Here is a 21,682-nt window from a genome sequence, read left to right on the forward strand (position 1 = left end):
ATCTTTCCAAGGTATTTCCGTAATCAAACAAGGTCACAAAAACTAACAAAACACGAACAACTCAACACAGATTAAAAGATTAAGCAACAAAAGAGGTGCTTTATGTCAAAGGACTTTTTATTGGTTTCATATTTAGTCACTAGGGATAAAATCTTGATCATGTTTAAGCCATAGAGAGATTTTTCCAGTGGAATTTTGCAGTAATTTTAGCATCTGTCTATCAAATGGCAATATACTCCAGAAGAAACCTACAAACTGCCAGACCATTCTTAACTTTTAGGCATGAGAAACCAGGCATGCTTGATCCTTGCTAGGATGACATAATTCCCTGAGAACTGAATTGGTACCACTTCAGATATTACTGGTGGTAAAATTGTTCAGCTGTAATATTTTTAAATAAGGTTGAAATAGTATTTGCCCCTATTTTTATTCAGCTGTGGGATCATGCTCAGCTGTAATGGGGGGAAGCCTTCCTAGATTATGTGCAAAATTAACCTACATACTGCTTTAGACAATGTCGGTTTCATATTTCACTGAATTATACCTTACTTTCTCTGATACTTCTCTTTTCCAAGCTAAATTATCCAACCTTTAGTGTATTTCATCTAAATTCCAAGACACTTTTACAATCGCTCTCTTTTGGGAAAAAAAAATCAAATATACAACTATACAAAGAATATACAAATGAATTCAAAATTCTTTTGAGAGTCAGTACAGGAAATAGCTCTAAGCTGCACACAAGTCACAAGGCAGTAATAAAATTCTGTTTCCCTAGTATGATCAAAATAGATTTTCTTGAAATACAAAGCAATAATCTCTGAACCTAAATATCCATTCATTTCTGAGCAGCACACTTGAAATAATGAAGACAAACATGCAAGCAGGTAAACAAACCCCAGTGAGCTTTGTTATAGACTTAAATGGAAGATGACTGAAAATCTTCCCCGCAGACTGACTTTTTGTGCCAAGAGCTTTAGATTTGAGCTATTCTGAGCAGAGACAGAAGTAACTCAATGAAAGCCACTATCAACGCTGAAATCCCATCCTAAGCCCCTGTTCAAAATTATTTCCAGCGAGTCTGTTGAGATGCAGTATCCCCACCCCACATCAAATGCTTGAAAACACCGTTTTGCTTATTTCAAGTTGAGAGGAAACAGTGGCGTAGTGTGGGGGGTGCAGGGGGGGCCAGCCGCACCGGGCACAACATTTGGGGGGGGGCACGCTCGCACTCGCAGCTCTCTGCCCCTAACTGGCTCACTCACTCTCTCTCACTGCAGTGCTGGCTGTGCGAATCTGATCCGAGTTGCCGGGTCGCCGCCCACTGTGGAGGGGGAGGGTGCCAGGCGTGCGTTGCGGTGCGGAGCGGACAGAGAGCGAGGGATGGACTATCTGGGGGAGGGACAGTGCAGCGGCCGCCCAGCGCAGCGCTGAGCGCGGGAGACAACCACACCCGACCAGCCCAGGCAGCAGCAAGAAGAAGCTGGCAGCGGCGGCAGGTTAGGGGCGCAAATTACTTGCCTTGCCCCGGGTGCTGATAACCCACGCTACGCCGCTGAGAGGAAAGATGCTGTTTTGTTTGTGTCAGTTTTTTATCCTTTATATACAGAAAGCAAAACTATAAAGTAAAAATAAATGGTTAAAAATTAGATGTAACACAAAAAGAGCTACTGACTCAAAGCATCAGTTACTAATGTCTCCTCTTGGAGCTCCAGCAAGTTTCTGGCAGAAAGATGGTTAAAAGCTACAATTAGTTTTCGTTCAAGTGTAAGGTTTTTTTTCCCAGCCAACCATTTACAAAAGCATCCCAAAAGGGCCCCAAACAACATTTTAAGAGTTTGGGAAATTTTAGATTTACTTACCAAGCCGCTCAAACCTGATACTTATTAAATCCCATGATATGTAATACACTCCAGCTTACAAGGAGCCTTTCAAAGTGTCTGATGCTCAGAGAGTAGCAAGACCAGTTCACATTTTCATGGTTTATAAGAGCATAGATATTTTCTTACCACTGCACAGTGAATATAAGCAGTTATGATTTGGTGGCTTGTATTCTTAGATCCTTGGGCAAATACCTTATATATTTGCTTACCTGTATAATTAGGGAGGCAGAGGCAGGCATAATTGTTTACTCCATCCATACAAGTTGAGTTGTTCTCGCAATCATTATCTTCACAGTCATCTGGATTACTTTCACATTTTTCACCCTCAAATCCAATAGGGCAGGAACAACTTTTAATAGAAGAGTAAACAAGACAGAAAGACTAATTTACATTTCAAACTGAAATAAGTTGGTAGCAAAAACTAGTTTTGCATGTGTTGACCACTAAAGGTCATCAGTATTGAACGAAGAGGGTTGGCACCCATGAAAGGTCCCCAATATCAACTATTGACAGAATCCAGCAATATCCAGCACTGAAGGTTCCTAATAATCACATTTGAAAACCTGGCTATAAGCCAGGCTTCAAAATTATTTGCTGGCCGTATGTTGGAAAGCCAATAACAGAGACTCTTTGGACCGGACAGAAATGGGTAAAGCAGATATAAAAGGCCATAGATTCAGGAGGGAAGGGCAGAATTGCAGTGGGTGATGAGGTAAGTGAACAGGGAAAAAGGTGTCTGTTTCGCAAGCTGAATTGTAAGAGGGAAGAGCAGGAGGCAGGCTGTTTTATGCTGCAGAGAGAGGCAGTGTTTGGGCTCTCTTTGAATCGGAGGCTGCAGCAATGGAAGAAACAGGACCCCTTTGGAATGTAATGCTCTGCTCTCTATCTAGGCTCAGCTTGTATATATGTGTAAATAAACCATAAATCATAAACCAAAGTCTCTGCTGTCACTTATTGTACAAAAGAAAACACACTCTGGTAAGTGTGCCTGGTAACCCTGGAATGTTGCACAGCTCAGATGTTGTGGTGGTGTGTAACAATACTAGAGAGCTGTTTTAGTAATCTGCTTCGTCAGGGAGCCAATTTAGGCTGAAAAGTGAGTTAAAAGTGAGGTAAAAATACTTTAAAAAACAATAAAAATTGTATGATTAGTAGCCAACATTAATTACATCTTTTTACATGTGACTGTGAATGCATGTTTGTGTAATAACTGAGAACAGGAATAATTCTGAATTATGTTTTATTTATTTTCTAACTCAAGTCTATAGCAGCTCACCAGCAACAGGCAACACAACAAAAAAAGACTTAGCAATGTTTTGAAGATGTGATTTTGGAACATTTTAAGCAGTTCACTTTTTTATATATAAAAATATCCACATACCACAGTTTCACTATAAGAAGCATGAAATTGGTTTGTAATTAATCATACATACCACAATTTTTTAAAAATTGCAATTTAGAGGGTAGATTCACAGAAACCCTCCCTCACGCAATATGTAGAAAAGTAACAGGTAAGTTGCCCTCCCTTGCCCTCTATGTGTGAGAACTACCCCTTCTTATGATGCGGAAGCATTAAAAAAATGCAACCCATCACTTGAGTATATTCTAGGACAGGAGTGGGTAACATATGGCCTTTCAAACGTTCCTCCCATCACTCCCAGCCAGAATGGTCAATGGCCGGTAATGATGGGAGCTTTAATTCAGCAAGATCTGCAGGGCCAAATTTAGTCATCCCTGATCTTGAAAGCTACAGTATGTGTTGTGTACACTGGAGTCTGTGTGCTTCCTATGCAAAAAGCCTGAGGTGGGAAAACCCTAAATAAAATATGTAGCTGGATAAAGGAACAAACAAAGAATAAAAAGCAGAGGCAGGCAATTTTGTAGAAGTCAACGTTGCTGAGTCAAAAGTATCTGCTTATTTCATATTCATGAACAACAAAAAAGGGGCAAGTGGTCTCTCCTGAGCAAAAGGAGCAACTTTTCTTTTAAAAGCATAAGGACAAAGTAGTACACAACTATACAGCATGACAACACAAAACTTGGATACTTGCAGACCATATGCCCCCAAAATAATAAAAGAACCATAAAAGCAATTTGAACTGATTGTGCAGAAGAGTTCCTGACACTTCTCATCCCACACTCACCACTCATAGGTCATAATAGCTAGAAGGGACAGGGATATATCTTTAGAAGGGATGACTGAAAACAAACTGCTTGAATCAATTCTACTTAAAGCACACTAAATCAGTATGAAATATTTTCTTTGCCTGTCTTTTACCTCATTAGTACCAATAAAAAACGTCCTCTTTCTGACCCTTTGGTGATACTCAGGATCACATGAGGCAGATAAGAGAAGACAGGAAGAGCTGGCACAGCATCTTTTGTAGCCAAGAAAGGGGATGGGGGGAGTAGGATAAAAGAACTCTAATTAAATAAAGTGATCCATTCATCATGTCTCCCGTTTCCATTACAAAACCCCATTTTTCAGGGCTTTATAACTCAGCCATAAAAATGTGCTCTAGGCTGCAACTTGGCACACAAGGTCTCAGTTTGGGAGCACAGATTCATTCTTTCATTTGAAAAGAAAAGAAAAATGAGGAGCCTGTACTAGCTTATTTTATTGTCTATTTCTGTATGCCACATTCTGACTAGAACAGGTGATGTTTACAATAAACAGTATACTACTAATAAGGACTGGCAATAAGACAACACTGTTCAAACAATATGCATTTCCATCACTAACATACAACAATCAAGCTATAGCTGTAAACTCAGGAACCGTATCTTTGTTAAAAAAAGACAGAAAAGGAAGAGAGAACTTTTGAAACCAGAAGTATTATTTATTGGCATATGTAATGAGGGATTTATTTAATCCAGATTGATTAACTGCTAAATAAATACACTGGTACCTTGGGCTACAAACGCTTCGGGTTACAAACTCCGCTAACCTGGAAGTAGTACCTTGGGTTGAGAACTTTGCCCCAGGATGAGAACGGAAATCGTGTGCCGGCAGCAGCAGAGGGAGGCCCCATTAGCTAAAGTGTGCCTCAGGTTAAGAACGGTTTCGGGTTAAGAACGGACCTCCTGAAGGAATTAAGTTTGTAACCCAAGGTATCACTGTAAATAAGCACTAAGCAGTTTAAATATAATACAAGCAGGTCCTGCTTTCTGAACACAGTATGTTCCATGGAAACTGTTCACGTAATGAGTCCATGGTTACCATTATTTCCTATGGATATATTTCTAATCTAGGATTTTTTGAATCTCTCTCCCTGCTTTTTCAATGGCTGCAGCCAATCAGCAAAAGAAAGACAAAGTAAAAAACTGATTTGTCTCAACACTCCTACTCTTTGATTCATTCAGTCTAGTTCCCCTCCTCCTTCCATTGTTTCTGCCCAGAAATGGCTGCTGACGGCCAGCAAAACAAGGAAGTAAGGAAGCCATTTGATTGGATAAGTGAATCTGCAGAGCATATAGCATGGTTTGGGCATAATTCTTAATGTGAGGATAAGTGAATTTTTGGATAGGACCTAAGTATAGTAGAAATTATTACTTAAAGATAGCCATTAATCTACACAATTTTTTGTTCCAGATGTAGTATTGGAATGTGCTTTTGGAAATGGCAATTGATGCAAAATGTAGTGGCCACGGAGGTGATGGGGCAGTGGATTGAATGCATTTACCGGTAATCCCCATTTTAAAAGTTAATCTGGTTGGCTTGGTGCTAAAAGTCCTGCTCCCATATATACCTGCCCGTGCCTTGAGATGTACAGATGAGGCTTTCCTGGTGGTCCCAATACAGCCTGAAATACACAGCACAAGGCTTTGGGAAAGGACCTTTTCAGTTGTGGCCCCATGCCTGTGGAATTCCTTTGCCACTTAAATGTGTCTAGCTCCTTCATGATGTCTGTGTCAATAATCAAATAAATAAACGATGTAGCTGGGAGAGCTACTGCGAAAATTATGTCTGTTCTGACTGGCATCTCAAGCAAGAGGACTACACTGCATTAAACACAAACCACTCATTTCCTTCTGTTTGCCACACTAAGGCTTCAGGGAAGGCAAACATGATTAGCCTTAAACTAGTTCTTCTGGTGAACTGAAAAGATTCAGGGACACGTTTCATTTCATATGCAAGCATAAGCTATGGAAAAATAACTGCCAGAGAAAACATAAAGATTAATCAAATCTGAATGTGTACTCAGAGAGGTTGGAAACTTGATTAGAGTAGAGGTTAGGAATTAAGACAGGAATGACCAAACTTGGCCCTCCAGCTGTTTTGGGACTATAATTCTCATCATCCCTGACTACAGGTCCTGTTAGCTAGGGATGATGAAAGTTGTAGTCCCAAAACAGCTGGAGGGCCAAGTTTGGCCATGCCTGAATTAAGAGATTGGAGGCCTGTACATATGCCATAAAGTAGTACCTCAGGTTAAGAACTTAATTCATTCTGGAGGTCCGTTCTTAACCTGAAACTGTTTTAACTGTTTTAACCGTTCTTAACCTGAAACTATTTCTGTTCTCATCATGAAGTAAAGTTCTTAACCTGGTACTATTTCTGTGTTAGCGGAGTCTGTAACCTGAAGCGCCTTTAACCCAAGGTACCGCTGTATTAACAACTCAAATTAAGGAAGAGATATTCTCTCCCCAATTCCTGGATGTGATTATATGTTCTACAAAGTTATAGCAGCTGGATCATGCAGTGCTATATTTTATTGATTGGGCTACCAATCCGTAGAGTCAGAGCTTACACAACATCACCGTGTTGGTGGGGTTTGAATTTTTTGAAAGATGCAGGTGGTTTTTGTGTGTGTGTTTTTTTGTTATGGAAATTTATAACATAAATTATAGTGGCAAAACGGAGTTGTGTGTACAAGGCTTTAGAGTGGGAGGTTTCAGGAAGCTGCTGACTACATAAGCCACAATAAGGACCAATTACTATGGCTGCATATTCCTTCCCAGAAAGGGTATTCTGTTAACATGAGTGCAATTGGCTGAATCATGTTGGAAGATTCTTTACACATCTTCCCTACTGAATGGGAACCACACAATCTCTTTGTTTAAGTTGTAGTAGCCATGCACTTTTCAAACATATTCATTGGGCCAAACTCTAAACCCTTTAAGGTGCCAGAAGAACGTATTTTCACTAAGAAACATGCATCTCAGTCTAGGGGCATTGAATACACAGCACAGAACTTAATGACAAACTTTTAAAAGATTTTTATCTTAGTAGAATTTTTATTTTAACATAAATTTTAAAATATTTTTATCTTAACAGAACTTGAGATGGCTGGCTATATTAAATGTACTAACTATCAAGTGATTTAGTATTTGAATGAGATGAATGTTGGCCAGATGTACTGCAGTTTACAAATCAGCTGTTGTGTTCAAAACAGCAAATGTTTTAGAGCCCTTTGGCTAAAGAACTACACACACCTGCATATCAACTGGACAGACTCAATAGCCCATAAACACCGAACTCATCCATCAACTGTGGAACATTAACACTGCAAAATCTATTAGTTAAGTTAAAAAAAAAAACTTAAGTGAACTTTGTATTATTGGAATAATGCAAAGCACATTGGTGCACTTCAGCTGAAGAAATAACATATACACTCAGCACAGCAGCTATATAGACTTCATCACAATAGGCAAGTTCCAACTAAAATTAAATATTTGTGAGTAACATATATCTCAATGGATTAGTTAAACACATGCTTAAACCTTTCCCATTCATATCAACAGTACATAAAAATGCTTTTCTGCAGTTTGATTTTATCTGATACTCTTAAGGCTTCAGCAATGATGAAAGGCTGATATGAAGGTAGGTTTGTATTCATTCTTAGTAAAAAACAGCATGGTACTAATATAGCACCTTCCTGATATCTGTGCCACTTATTTCTCACTGGGCAACTTTTGACACAGAAGTGTATAAGTGGATATTAGCTGGAAATCAGTATTTATTCTGATCTATTTATTAATGTTAATTAATTTTAGATATTATTGTCACCTGTATCTCAGAATGCAACGCTGGGATAAACCCCTACAGCCCTGAACACAAAAACACATTCTAAAAATGTAACTGTTAAAATATGTACCAGTGGGATCAGAACAATATCAGAAATATAGACCGTTGCTCCTGGAGGAAGCAAATAAAAACTGTGAAATGGGTACATCTAGCTTTGTTTGCTGTTCCTTAAACCAGGAATTTACATGAAGAAAAATACAACTTTAGAATAAACTGTTTACTGCTAAAAACCTGAATTTGATTTTGATTCAATGTTTCATTTTATCCCATGCCCTTTGCTGACACTCTTGTGGCAGCATGTTATAACAGTAGATAGGAGTAGTGGGATCACCTGCTGTTTAGGCCCCTTATGTTACCTACAAACAGCAGGATAAGGAAGGGTGTGAGGATGGAGTTTCAGTCATAACAGGGTGAATTTCCTGGCTTATGTCACCACCTTCCCATTACTCAAAAGATAATTTTCTTGTCTGTGACTACAGGAACTTGGGAGTTAAATCACTTGGCATTTCATATGGAGAAACACTTTGGCTTAAAATCCCCTCTACAAGAGCAAAGATTTGACAAGTTTGGCAGCTGAGCTTATATATTTATATGTTTCTCTGGGAGGTGAGAGGGGGAGTGAATAGAATATATAATTTCTTTCACAGGCCACACAACAGAAAGTTCCAAAGGGGCCTTCTCTTTTGCACGGGAGAGATAATAGTCTCTCATCTTGACACACAAGGGTTTTAGGAAGGCAATTCTGCTTCTGCCAGCAGAATCTACACAGTGAATTGAAATAAAACAGAAAAAAATCAGTGCCAGTAAGTTCAGAATTTAGTGATGTCAAATTCCCCTCTAGGTGGCTTACAGCACATATAAAAAATTGTAAAACATCGGACATTAAACATTTCCCGATATAGGGCTGCCTTCAGATGTCTTCTAAACGTCAGATAGTTGTTTATTCCTTTGACATCTGATGGGAGGGCATTCCATAGGCTGGGCGCCACTACCGACAAGGCCCTCTCCCTGGTTCCCTGTAATTTCACTTCTCGCAGTGAGGGAACCGCCAGAAGGCCCTCGGAGCTCCCACCCACCTGTCCCCCAATTTCCAAACCCTTTCTCTTTAAATAGTTCTTGGGGGGAACAGCTTGCCCAAAAGGGCAATGGCATCCTTTTGTCTTGTACACTGCAGTGCAATGTGCTAGGCTCCAAAGAGCACCACTGGTGTCAGCTGCATCAGATTTTAATCCACACTGTGATGAGGTTGTGGTGCCTAATGTCTCCCTTTTCTTTAAATCACATATTCTGAGTCCCCATAACTTTTATCAAAAACTTTGACAAATGAGTTTCACCAGCATCTCCAGTTCAAACACTTTCCATAACAAGAACCTAACATAGTCTGTCATAACAAGGTAGCCCATTTTAAAGGAAAATATGTCACAGTAAAATCAAACTGAGGTGATGATCCAGCTGAAAGTTAAGTATTGTGATTCCAACTGTTTTGAATGGGAGAGTTAAGTATGTGCTTAACACACCCATTCAAAACAATGGAACAAAATGCTTAGGTTTACTTGGTTCATGACTGTGGCGTTTGCCTCCTAGATGGGTCATAAGGAAAGGGTTAAAATGAGTGTGATGTGATTGGCCAGTGAGAATGCAAAGGGGGAGCAAAAGTTAGAGTGGGAGGTTTGGGAGTTGGAGAAGGAAGAGGGAGGAATAGGCAGTGGGTTGTTCGAGTTGCATTGTGAGAGAGTGAGAGGAATTGTTAGGTTGAAGATAGAAGATAGATAGTTGGAATAACCAGTCTGGAGTTGTTAGGAACTAAGATTAAGAAACTGACAAGAGAAAAATTAACTGAAACTATATGCTTGTTCCTGCATTTAAAAATAAACTTGATTATTTGTTAATGTTAACAACTGTCTGGACTCCGTGTGTCCCTGTGAGAAATGGGGTGGTGGCAGCGAATAAAGCAATCACAGTGGTGGCACAGGGTCAAGAGACCGTCAAACGTCCAGGGGCCCTGTGTGATCGCCACAATGACCTAACACAATTTTATCTTATGGACGTTTTTGTATGATAGCCTTTTCTGTTTCACAATAATGACAGCTAAGTTGCATTATCCACTATCTTTGTTTTAACACAATTTGCTTTCAGTTACCTGAATCCATTGTCTGTAAGATGGCAAGTGCCTCCATTCTGGCAGGGATTCTGAATACAGGCATTAATAGGAGTACTGCAGTCTCGACCCTAACAACAACAACAACAACAACAAAAAGTCCATGTAAAATGGTTAGTCCTATTTTATCTTTGATGCAGACGCTGATTCTCATCTCCCTTGCCTGCATTTTCTCATTGAGAGACACAAAGGATGCAAACTTCAGAAAGAGATCATCCAGTCCTATTCACTGAAAGCATTTTCCTTAAAGTAGGGTTTTGAGAAGAGAAGAAGAAATAGTCAAGTGGGAATCGAAAATATAGTTATTTTATCACCTAGAGATAGTTGCTTCCTATGTAGTAATGCACTTGTAAAATATCAAACATAAGCAATAAGAAATGAATATATATGAGACATAAGGCAAGATACATAATGTTTGTAACTTAAACAACATCTCAGCAAAGCAGCATTATATACTATTGACTTTTATCTTTGTAGCAGAGTTAATTCATTAAAAATACCAAGCAAGTTAGTGTTTATACCATGGGTAGGCAAACTAAGGCCCAGGGGCCGGATCCGGCCCAATCACCTTCTAAATCTGGCCCGTGGATGGTCCAGGAATCAGCGTGTTTTTACATGAGCAGAATGTGTGCTTTTATTTAAAATGCATCTCTGGGTTATTTGTGGGGCCTGCCTGGTGTTTTTACATGAGTAGAATGTGTGCTTTTATTTAAAATGCATCTCTGGGTTATTTGTGGGCCATAGGAATTCGTTCATATATATTTTTTCAAAATACAGTACGGCCCCCCACAAGGTCTGAGGGACAGTTGACTGCCCCCGTGCTGAAAAAGTTTGCTGACCCCTGTTTATACCTAAAAGCAAACTTTCAGTTGACAAACACCTCTGTCAAGCTGCTTTGCTTAGTGGTCACCTAACTATCCTTGTGGAATCAAAGCTTATTAAACTGTTGTCAGATTGGCATGTTTGCCTATGTAATCAAATGTGTCATTTATGCCGACTAATACACACAAAAGGACACCTGCAACAACCTACACTAAATTAATGAATAAATAAATAAAATTTAAAAGCAAGTCAAGGAGACTGCATTTTGCATACAACACCAGATAAAGCTTAAATTTCTTTGTTCTTCAGATACTTTCAATGTTGTATCTTTAAAGCATAACTTCAAAGGAAGATAAAAGGCTGATTATATCTTAGCTAGAAATATTTTATCTGATTTCTCCAGCATTAAGCAGTGTTAAACTTTGCACCAAGAACAGGGAACTTTCCCCAGTACAAGGGCCACCTTCTGGTGGCTACATCTCAGTGACAGGCATGGCCAGAGGCAAAATGAAGTGAGTAGTGAAGATACAGTAGTCTAGATTCTGCACGCACTAACACACTTCTCTCGGTCCTCCATGCAAATAAGTGATAAATATTATCAAAGGACACATTCCAGCTAGGCAAAAACACTTAAGGTGGGGTAGAAAGAAGGGCTGGTGAGGTTGTGTGGCTTGGGATGTTCCCCACCCTTGTAATACACATGGTTTGACAGTACTGTACATAAATATATAGATTTTGCTTCACTAATGCTTATTGGCATAAAATGATGGGAGGAAACTGACATCCTACTAAGTTGATTGTTCTATCAGGGCAAGCATTTTAGCCAGTTTATGCTGCCACATTTTCACACATTTCATCACCAGTCTACTGAGGACAAAAAGCAGCTTGGATTTGATAAGATCTTTCTTGCTAAAGATAACATTCTGAAACCTTTGCTGGGCAAATGCAAGAATGTGACAGAGTGCATCAGGGAAATTGAGTTCATTGTTAAATGGCTGCATTGCTTATAAGAGAAGCAGTGCTTTGAATCTGATATTTCGGGAATGTGCATTGTATGCAACTTCAACCACCTAAGAAAGGTGTGGAGCTAGAGTACATCTCACAAGGGTGACACGAGAGCTCTCACAGGACTTCTCTGTCTCACCCATAATTGGGAGTAGTTCCCCTTGAGCTATGAATTTCTTACTTGCAAACAAATTCAGTTACAGATATAAAGAAAGCATAAAGTCATTGATTGGCATCTTGACTCTCACAAAGATGAAGTATAAGTTGTAATAATAAATAATACCTGGGGATCTTACAATAGCCACTTGTTGCCCAGTGGCTGCATTGCTAACCTTAGAAGGAAGAAGTGGTACAATCAGCATTCTACACCACTACTTGACATGACTAACATAATTCAAATGCATCTGACTTCCTGTTCGAACACAACTATATCCATTTTACTTTAAAGTTCTCTCAATACTACAGCATAAATGGCTTTTATTAGTTTCCAAAACATATCAATATGTTGGTAAATATGAAAATGGCCTCATAGAGGTATTTTTGAACCCCCCTTTCATAAACAACCCTCTTATACCATCTGAAAATCCACTCCTGAAAACCAGATTAAGTTCAAGAGTGGCCTCTGACACAAGGAGCTGAAATTGAAGAAAAGTAAATAGGGAAAAACTTAGTGAGTGTACAGAACAACATGGACATGTCCAAAGGGCTCTTTGGACCCCCCCCCCGAGATGTGTTTGAATGGAGGACCATGTCTGTGTGGCACTTTAGATGCACTAAGTGTTTTAGAGTACATGGAGAAGGGTATCAAACTTCAGAAGAGATTAAGCACTCATCTTGCATACAGAAATGTCCTAGGGTCAATTTCCTGCCATCTCTAAATCTCAAGCGGCAGGGTTGGGAAAAACCCCTGCCTAAGGCCTTGGAGAGCCACTTGCCAGCCAGAGTAAACAATACTGAGCTAGATGGACCAATTGTCTGTTCCAGTATAATGCAGCTTTGTATGTTTACAATCTTTGCAAGTCCTCAGCACAGCCAAGGACTTTGGGACTTCAACACATCCAACCCCTATCAAGCCTAAGCAGAGTTTTACTCTGGTTTCCCACTCATTTACACGGTAGAAAGATTTAAAAAGTGGTATTACACCAACTTTATGATCCATTGCTTACAGAAGTTCATTCAATTAATATCGATCTACTTTTTGGGAGTGCTTCTTTTATGTCTGGTGAGGCACTACAGTGCTCATCAAGGAATATAAATGTCCATGTAGATATCCTCTAAGCCGGCCTTCCACCAACCCAGTGACTTCCAGATGCTTTGGACTCCAACTTCCATCAGCTCCAGCCAGCATGGCCAATGGTGAGGGATGATCAAAGTTCAAAGCTTCTGGATGGCACCAGACTGGGGAAAGCTACTCTAATTTAGCTACAATTGGTCCCCAAGTTCCATGTCTAAGACTTTATCCACTGAATTCTACTCAATTAATTCAACACTCCAGCTTCATTTGTGACTACTTTCATCTGAAGCAACACATGCAGCTGAAGACTTGCTACATCTTCTGTGCTCCAGATAAGGAAATACTTTTTGAGTTGCCTGACTGAAGAATCAATTAAACTCTTTCAGCTCTCTTGCACAACCATTCTTGGATTAGGGGTCCTGCCATCTAACTGATGTAGCAACGCACTCCTCCACACAAGATTTTCTTCACATCGACATCAAACAAGGAATAACAAATGCTGAAAGGGCAGACTCAATACAATTTATCAGGGTAAAGGAAATAGCTTCCAGATGGACAGACATGTTTGGTGCTGGTTGGTGAGAAGGAAGCAAGGTATTGTTACTGAATTAGCATGACACTCTAGAAGAACAGCTTGGTACAAAAAGAATTATCTTTTCATATGGTTCACATTTGAATTTGTCAAATGTCACTTCTGTAAAAAAAATATGTGGCAACAATGTAGGGGTTTTCTTGAGGGTTGTAGAAGGCTTCTACTCTCTTTCTCCCATGTCTCTGGTACTAGTTGCTCTTCTACTCCATACTATCTGAATACGGCCCATACAGATGCAACAGTATTTTTAGATTAGTATGTACACACACATGATGTCTTCAAAATCTCAAGACGGTATGAAATGGAAAAGTTATGAAATGTGTTAACATTACCCGACATCTGGACAGCAGTTTCCCCAGTTGGGCACTATAGCATTTAAAAGGGAGCCCAGCTGGGGCTCATCCCAAAAAAACACTCATCCCAAAAAATCAGATGCTCCAAATTAATAACCCATACTAATTTCTGCCACCTATGCATCACTAGCAGAGGTTGTTCATCATAAACACCACCCCCACTGCTGCACTGCATTATTTAAGTAGTCAAAAGGCAAATTAAATTTCCACTGAGAGGTGTGGCCCAGCTGTTATCATACCTTGTAGCCGAATGGGCAAGTACATCGATAAAAATCCAGTGGGTCATTGCTGCAAGTCCCATTATTTTTGCATGGATTGGATAGGCAAGGGTTACACTTGGATACAATACTGATATCAGCAACTCCTAAAAAGAAACAAAAGCACAACTGAAAAATGTGTGTGTGCAGTTTATGTAAGGAACATTGATTTTTATTGACATAATTTTTTACAGTAAGGAAGACAAGGCAAAGGACAGTAGAGAAGGGCCTGTTCTTACGGATCAGCTGGATCTTTAACACAAACCTCTTTAACAATAGTGGGTGGTCCAGTCTGTAGGGTAGAAAAATGGACCACCAGATAAGGGAGGGAACTCCTTAGGTGTGCTGATAAATATTAGTTTAAACACTATTAAAAGGTAGTGGTGGTGAAACCAAAAATTGAAAGACCAAAACTTGTATGTGTTTTGTCCTATTTGCTGCTACCATGGAACTCTCCTAGCATGATAGCAATGCAGAGGTACAAGCTTTCAGTGGGCCTGATGTCTATTACACTGACAGGAAGTATTTGGTTTGCTACTTGCTTCCCTTCAGCCCAGAGCTTATAGTTTAGGGAAATTAGACTTGGAAGCTGCCGTAACAGAAACTTATCTCCTGATCTGAAATCTAAGATCCTTTAAGGTGTTCAAAGTTCTGCCCATTTAGCTCAATGTGGGTTACCACAACTGCAATCAAATATATTGCTTATTTAGAGATCTGAGCCACCACTCTCAAAATGGAATACAGATTACTGTATGCCTTTCTCTGCAGCATAGAAATAGAGTAAGACACCTTCTATGGTTCTTACAGCTTAGCAATAGTATGGCATGAGTGGCAGCAAAGTAAGATGGGCAGAAAAGCTACAACGGTGTATAGCATATCTTGTTATTAAGCCTGACATTTATTTTTCAATTTTGAAGCAAAATAGTTGAATGTCATGTTTTCTATTTACAGGTGGTAAGTGGTTCCCTTTCAATTTGAAACCTTTTTGTTTCTTTAACTCCACATGGTAGTTGAAAAAGTCTATAAATGTAAACAGTAATTAAAAGCATAAAAATACATTAAAACAAACACAAACAGACCTCACACATTTTTCCACATACAGTGGTGCCTCGCAAGATGAAATTAATCCATTCCGCGAGTCTCTTCGTCTAGCGGTTTTTTCGTCTTGCGAAGCAAGCCCATTGACGGCTTAGCGGATTAGCGCTATTAGCGCTATTAGCGGCTTTTAGCGGCTTAGCGGATAAGCAGATAAGCGGCTCAGCGGCTTAGAAAAAGGGGGGGAAAAGGGAAAAAAACCTGCAGGAACTCGCAAGACATTTTCGTCTTGCGAAGCAAGCCCATAGGAAATTCGTTTTGCGAAGCACCTCCAAAACGGAAAACCCTTTCGTCTAGCGGGTTTTCCGTCTTGCAAAGCATTCGTCTTGCGGGGCACTACTGTATAGAAGGAAGCCTCATAGTTTATTACATATGTGACACTTTTATCTTAGCAAACTGTTTGAAAGGCAGGAAACTTCTTCACTGGATGCCACTACAATCTATTGTGTCTATCTGCAAAAGTGATGGCTATGGAGGCAGCTATAGCTATGCATGTTTGCCAATATGGAAACAAGAGGATTTCAAAGACTGAGGGGTTCAGGAGCTTTACATTAATGAGTAACGAAAATGCCGGTAATATCTTTGTCATACAGTGCCAAACAATAATGAGTGATAATTTATTTTGCATTAAAATGTTTAATCAGTAAAATTTAGAAAGCAAAAACTTTGTGAAACCCTTCGCATGAGAGATGAAAATGTTTAACCAAAGCCAAATGTTTGCAGTCAAATTCTTCGTGTTAAAACATGGTGAAGCAGTTTTATCTAGAAGGGATTTTGTTCCCATTTTCCTTGGGCATTTAAACTAAAGACAATACAGGTAACTCGCACTTATACGTAATTAACTTAGTGACTGCAGCTTTGTGTGGTGTGGGGAAAAGAAATAAATAGATGAAGAGCAGATGAAACCCACTCTCAATTTATTTATTCTTTCCAGCCATACTACACAGACTTTCAGAAAGTGGTGTGAGGGGTCATCAGCATCCTAGAGCCTTCATCCTACTTTCCCAAAGCTGGGTAAGGCAGCTTCCTATGATGTAGGAAGAAGCCCGGTATATAACAGAGCACACTGCACACTAAGGACTTATACCTACCTTTGCATTGAAAGTGGTGGGTTGGTGTTGTAAGCAACAGCCTATCTGTCATGTCATCTGGACTGCTGCATCGTGCGATTCCTGGCTCTTTGTAGCCTGCCTTCACCCATTCAGAAAGCCAGCGCAGGTTGCAGTCACAATGCAAAGGGTTGGTACCAAGTGCCCTAAGGTGGGTTAAAATACAGGCGCATATATAACCAATAGTTGTTCAGAGAATCCCTAAAACTATTTTAAACCTGGCGTGCTCTGGTCCATGGGGTCACGAAGAGTCGGACACAACTAAACAACAACAACAAAACTATTTGTCTCATTTTATCAAAATATTTAAACAATAAAACATTTTATGGACATGCTATTAAAAGAACACTTTCTGATGGTCAGCCATTAATCTGTGTCCTTGATGCTGCCTCTTGATATGTTATTTGGCCAGTTTCAGCATCAAAGCATCAATTCTCTTTCTTTCACCGTTCCTCATGTATACTACTGCTCCACAGCTTCAACACAAATTCCCATCTTTCTGCTGTGGAGGAGACTGAATAACTAATAACATCCTAAACGTAGCAGGCATCATCCTTGAGAATTAACAGCTCACACTTGGAGATCAGAACCTAGCCTGCCTTAAAGGCAGCCTTGACCACATTCAGTTTGATAGAAAGAAGCCCACCATACTCAGAGTCACTGCTAATTTGAATGCAGATGAAGCAGAACCATGTCCATCCACAGCAAGTGGAGGAATCATAAAACCTCCCTCCCTAACTCTGGATTAGGAACCCATTATGGTTTGGGAAAAGTAAGACCTTGGTGTTATTCAGGAAAGAGAGGTGGCAATTAACTCTTTCACTGCATGGTCCAATCATGAGTATCTCTCAGAGGATCTGAAGATACTGACTAAGTCCCAGAAGCACACGACCGTAGGGGGAGAAAACATGTTCATTCTTCACAAGCTCTCTCTATTTTGTTTCTCACTGCTCTTCACCTTCCCATTACCTGGTCAGCCAACTCATCCTGTAAAGCACAATGGCTTTCATCTCTCTGTAGGGGACATATTGGCCTTAACCAATACTTTACAATACTCTTCTATGCCTTCTACCAAAAACTTCATTGTAAGACCACTTCAGATTTTACTTTATTGAAACTCTGAATTGATCAGACTCAGAAACTCTGAATAAACTCTTGCAGTTCAAGTGGAATGTTTTGGGAGAACGAGCTAAAGGTTAAGGGGTCTGATCCCAGTGGCATTATGCTGGTTCTAACAAAGTTTTTACTCCACAGGAGTGCTTAGCTATAGTTCCTGCAGAGGAAAAACATTATGATGGGTTCATCCCCTAGAGAGAAAGTTAAGAAATTATTTACACATACAAAAGTGATCAAAAATTAAGTCTACATGGATACTTTTTCCATTGGAGATAACAAAAATAATTTCTTAAAATGGAGTTCATGCTCAAAAAATGTTTTTGGGGGGAAAGCGGATGGAATACTGACAGATGAAATTCCACTAATGTTGTTAATGTAATTCCAGAGACATGACTGATTAAACAATTCTGCCCTAGACAAATTCATGCTGAGAGTTCATGAGTTGAACTACCGGCAGGGGTTCATCCATCAACACTAAGTAAATGGAACAGCAATCTTTCCTGAAAGGGGACAAATGTACCCCATTTATAAATTCTCACATAAGAAAAATAATTTGGCATACTATATATGAGCTGTTGAACAAGCATGTATCTGGAGTTCCACAAACATACACTTATGAATTGCCCAAATGCTCAGGAAGATCTTGAGATGGAGAATGAGATCAAAGAGACATCTAAAGGAAGAAGAGCTGTAGTAAGGGGTGGCTTAAGATACTGTAAATGTGTGTTCCAGTCAAGAAAAAGAGGTAAAATTTCTAAATGACTCCCCCAGAACAATACCTTTAAAGTCCTAAATGGCTTCGGCTCTGTATAGCCAAATGAGCATCTCCTCCCACAGACACTGAAGTCCAGACCCTGAGGTTCAGCTCTGAGGCCTTTTGGCAGTTCCGTCATTGTAACAAGTGAAGTTACAGAGAACCAGGCAGAGGGCCTTCTTGGTAGTGGTGCCTGCCCTTTGGAAAGCTCTCATCAGATGTCAATTATATGAGTTTCTGTAGACATCTGAAGGCAGCACTGTATAGCAAAGCTTTTAATGTATGATGTTTTGCTGTGTTCAGTTGGCTTTTACTGACCAGGGAATAGGTAGGATGAGGATAGTTAGAATGACAATAAAATGTTTTATTATTTAATATATTGTGAGCTGCCCAAAGCATTTTGGATGAAGTGGGTTTCAAATCAAACCAAACAATAATAAAAATTTGCAATGTACATGCTTTACATTTGGCTGCCTACAATTATGATCTGGTAGATTCAAATGCTTCTAATCATTTCAAAAGGCAAGTGCAGTTTTCCAAGTTGGACAATTCAGCATGAGGCCATAATATTTACAGTTAAAATACATTATAACAAACCCAAACATATTTATGATAGGAGCCTATGTGTGATAATATATACTCCTACTAATAAAACATGGTTCTGCTAAACTAAAATAATGAAATGACCTTGAATATATTATTCCAAAATAAGGCTTTCAAGCTTTACACTCATTATTTGCAGTAGAGGTTGGATGAAGCAGCTAATTAAGAGCTGCTGTTACAGAAACCTCCTAAATACTGCATTAAAAAGTCTATTCCAAAGACCCAAACCCTATGATCATGGTAGTGATTCCGACGATCTAATTTACTTGAGCCAGAAATTTTAGAACAATGTAAATTTGCCTACGCTATCAGTTTAGACAAATTCATCCCTTTCATATTCTGCTGACATTTTGGCATTAAAATCTTGCATTAAAAATGTGCCCAGTATTTTAAAGTATTAAAAACTTGGTGAAAATGTCGTTTAGCCTCAGTCACTGCTTAATGTTTCAAATGTAGCTAGTTTTCAGATTTGTTCTGAAGGCGAAATTTGCTCAGTGTTGGTAAGAATAAATGCAACTGCAATGTGACATAGCTGTGCAAATCCTACTTAGCAAAATGATTTGTACAGTGTCACTATTCTATTGAGGGTAACAGTACTTACAGATGGGAAAGTGACACAAGATCATTAAAAGACCCTTCAGGAACGCTGGAAATATCATTGCCATGAAGAGTTCTAAGAGAGAAGGGAATAATACAATGTTAGAATGCAGCTCGACCAAATATTATGTTAAGAAGTACAGGTGTGTTTAACCACTTTTCGAGGCATATTCAATGCATAACTTAGGAAATAACATATTTTGCTGCCTTCACAAATTAAAGATAAGGTGGTTTGAGGAAGATGCTTTTTTATTTAAACCAAGGGAAAAATCACTCATAGATTGTAGACTCTTTCATCAAGCCTTGCATAAGAGGGCAAAGGGATACAATTTCATATAACAGTGAATACTAAAGGAGGAGTTATGGAGTAAACTATAAACACGTACTTTCAGAAAGGAGGTTAAGGTCTGTGGTGACATCCACCCATTCCATAATATAAAAATATCTGAGATTTTGTCCAACTGGGGAATTATTTCAAGACCTTTGTATCATCAGGAAAACTTACCATTTCTAATTTCTAATCAACAAATCTGTTGCAGATACAATATGGACAATTGGATTGTAAAACCAAATGTCAATATTATATCAAACCAAGATACAGGATATCACAAACTGTCTCTCTGCACCTTCCATTCTGCAGCACAAATTTCAACTGTTAGGTGCAACAGCAATTAATCATTATGCCAGCATTTGCATCTACCAAACTTAGAGTTAACTGGGATAACCACTTAACTGAAACTGTCTTGAAACATGGTTAAGTGTGAACACATTAGCTTTAACTACATGATCCTGTGACATGATCTCTGTGCTGATTCACAGAATTTACATACATTTTTTTGGCTTTCTCTTGCGGACTGTTTTAAGCAGATATTAGTTTAACATTTTGGACTTTATTCTTAACAAGAAGAGCAAGAGATAAATATATTATCCTGTGATTCTGTTGTTTCTGTTTTTAACTGTGGGCCATTCTGTCAGGAGTAAAGAGCTGTAGCAAATGTAGTCCATTATGAATACCATTTTAACACAATCAATATTATAATTATTGGTACACTCTAGCTCAATAATGTTTGAAACAGGCACTGTACTGTGAGAGTATTCCAAACAGTTCAAACAAATACAACAATCACTGCATTGCATTATACGCTGCCTCTGAAGATGGTTTGGAAACTTCAGCTAGTGCAAAATTCAACAGCCAAGTTGCTCTCTTGGGTAAGACGGTTTAAGCATATAAAACCAGTCCTGGCCTGATTGCACTGGCTGCCAATTAGTTTCTGGGCCCAATTCAAATAGCTGGTTTTGATCCCATAAAGCTTAAATGGCTCGGGCTTAGTTGAATCTATTCCAGCTTGATCACACAGTGCTAAATCCACATTAAATGTGGATGTGTCCAAAGTGTACACACAATAAGGAGATACATTGTTATGATTGTACCTGCATAACAAGTCTTATCTAACATCTCTTTGTACACTCACACTATTAAGTTTTTTTTTTTTAGAAACTTAAGCATACTCCTAAAAAACTAACACATGAAGATGTGTTAAGAGGAACCCAGCCTCTGAGCTACAGGACATGGCTCCCACTGCAATACCTATAACTAAATTTAGAATTAGGCATGTATTTTGATTGATAAGATAGTTTCCCTTTTTAATATTGATAGAGCAAATTTCTGGCAAACAAAACAATTAGGAAAGGAGTGGCTCATGCATGAAAGGGACTCTTTACCTGCACATCAAACCCAGACAGACAATGAGCTATGTATCCTTTCTAGAAAGAAACCTGGAAATGCTTTTGCTGATTATTTCTCACTGAGGTTCTCTTGGGAATCCTTATAATAAATAAATGACACTAACAGATTGCACACTGTCGCTCAGAAGCACTTCCCCGCCCCCAGGAGAATTGATTTTTAATAACAATGTAGATGACATGTGGCGAGGGTTGTTGCTGACACCAGAGTTTTGTAGACTATAATAAATCAAATCAATCTGGAGGCTTCCAAAATGCACAGAACTCAGAAAGAGAGACACTCATTCATGCGTCATTTCACTTTTGCACAGATGTGGAAGAGCTCCCACCCTTTTT

The 21,682-nt window shown here is 39.2% G+C and overlaps 1 protein-coding gene across 2 annotated transcripts in view; it reads right to left on the reverse strand.

Annotated features, from left to right (window-relative positions):
* Positions 1–21,682, reverse strand: part of SLIT3 (slit guidance ligand 3) — a 418,035-nt gene that overhangs the window by 45,417 nt on the left and 350,936 nt on the right. For both annotated transcript variants that reach the window (XM_081845905.1, XM_081845904.1), the window contains exons 24-28: positions 19,608–19,679; positions 16,516–16,679; positions 14,312–14,436; positions 10,049–10,137; positions 2,090–2,229 (exon numbers count right to left, since the gene is read on the reverse strand). In XM_081845905.1, the coding sequence (XP_081702031.1) occupies positions 2,090–2,229; positions 10,049–10,137; positions 14,312–14,436; positions 16,516–16,679; positions 19,608–19,679 (590 nt within the window). The remainder of the gene's footprint in view (positions 1–2,089; positions 2,230–10,048; positions 10,138–14,311; positions 14,437–16,515; positions 16,680–19,607; positions 19,680–21,682) is intronic.

This window comes from Podarcis erhardii (assembly GCF_964252035.2).
Source record: "Podarcis erhardii genome assembly, chromosome: 2".
NCBI classification, from domain to species: Eukaryota; Metazoa; Chordata; class Lepidosauria; order Squamata; family Lacertidae; genus Podarcis; species Podarcis erhardii.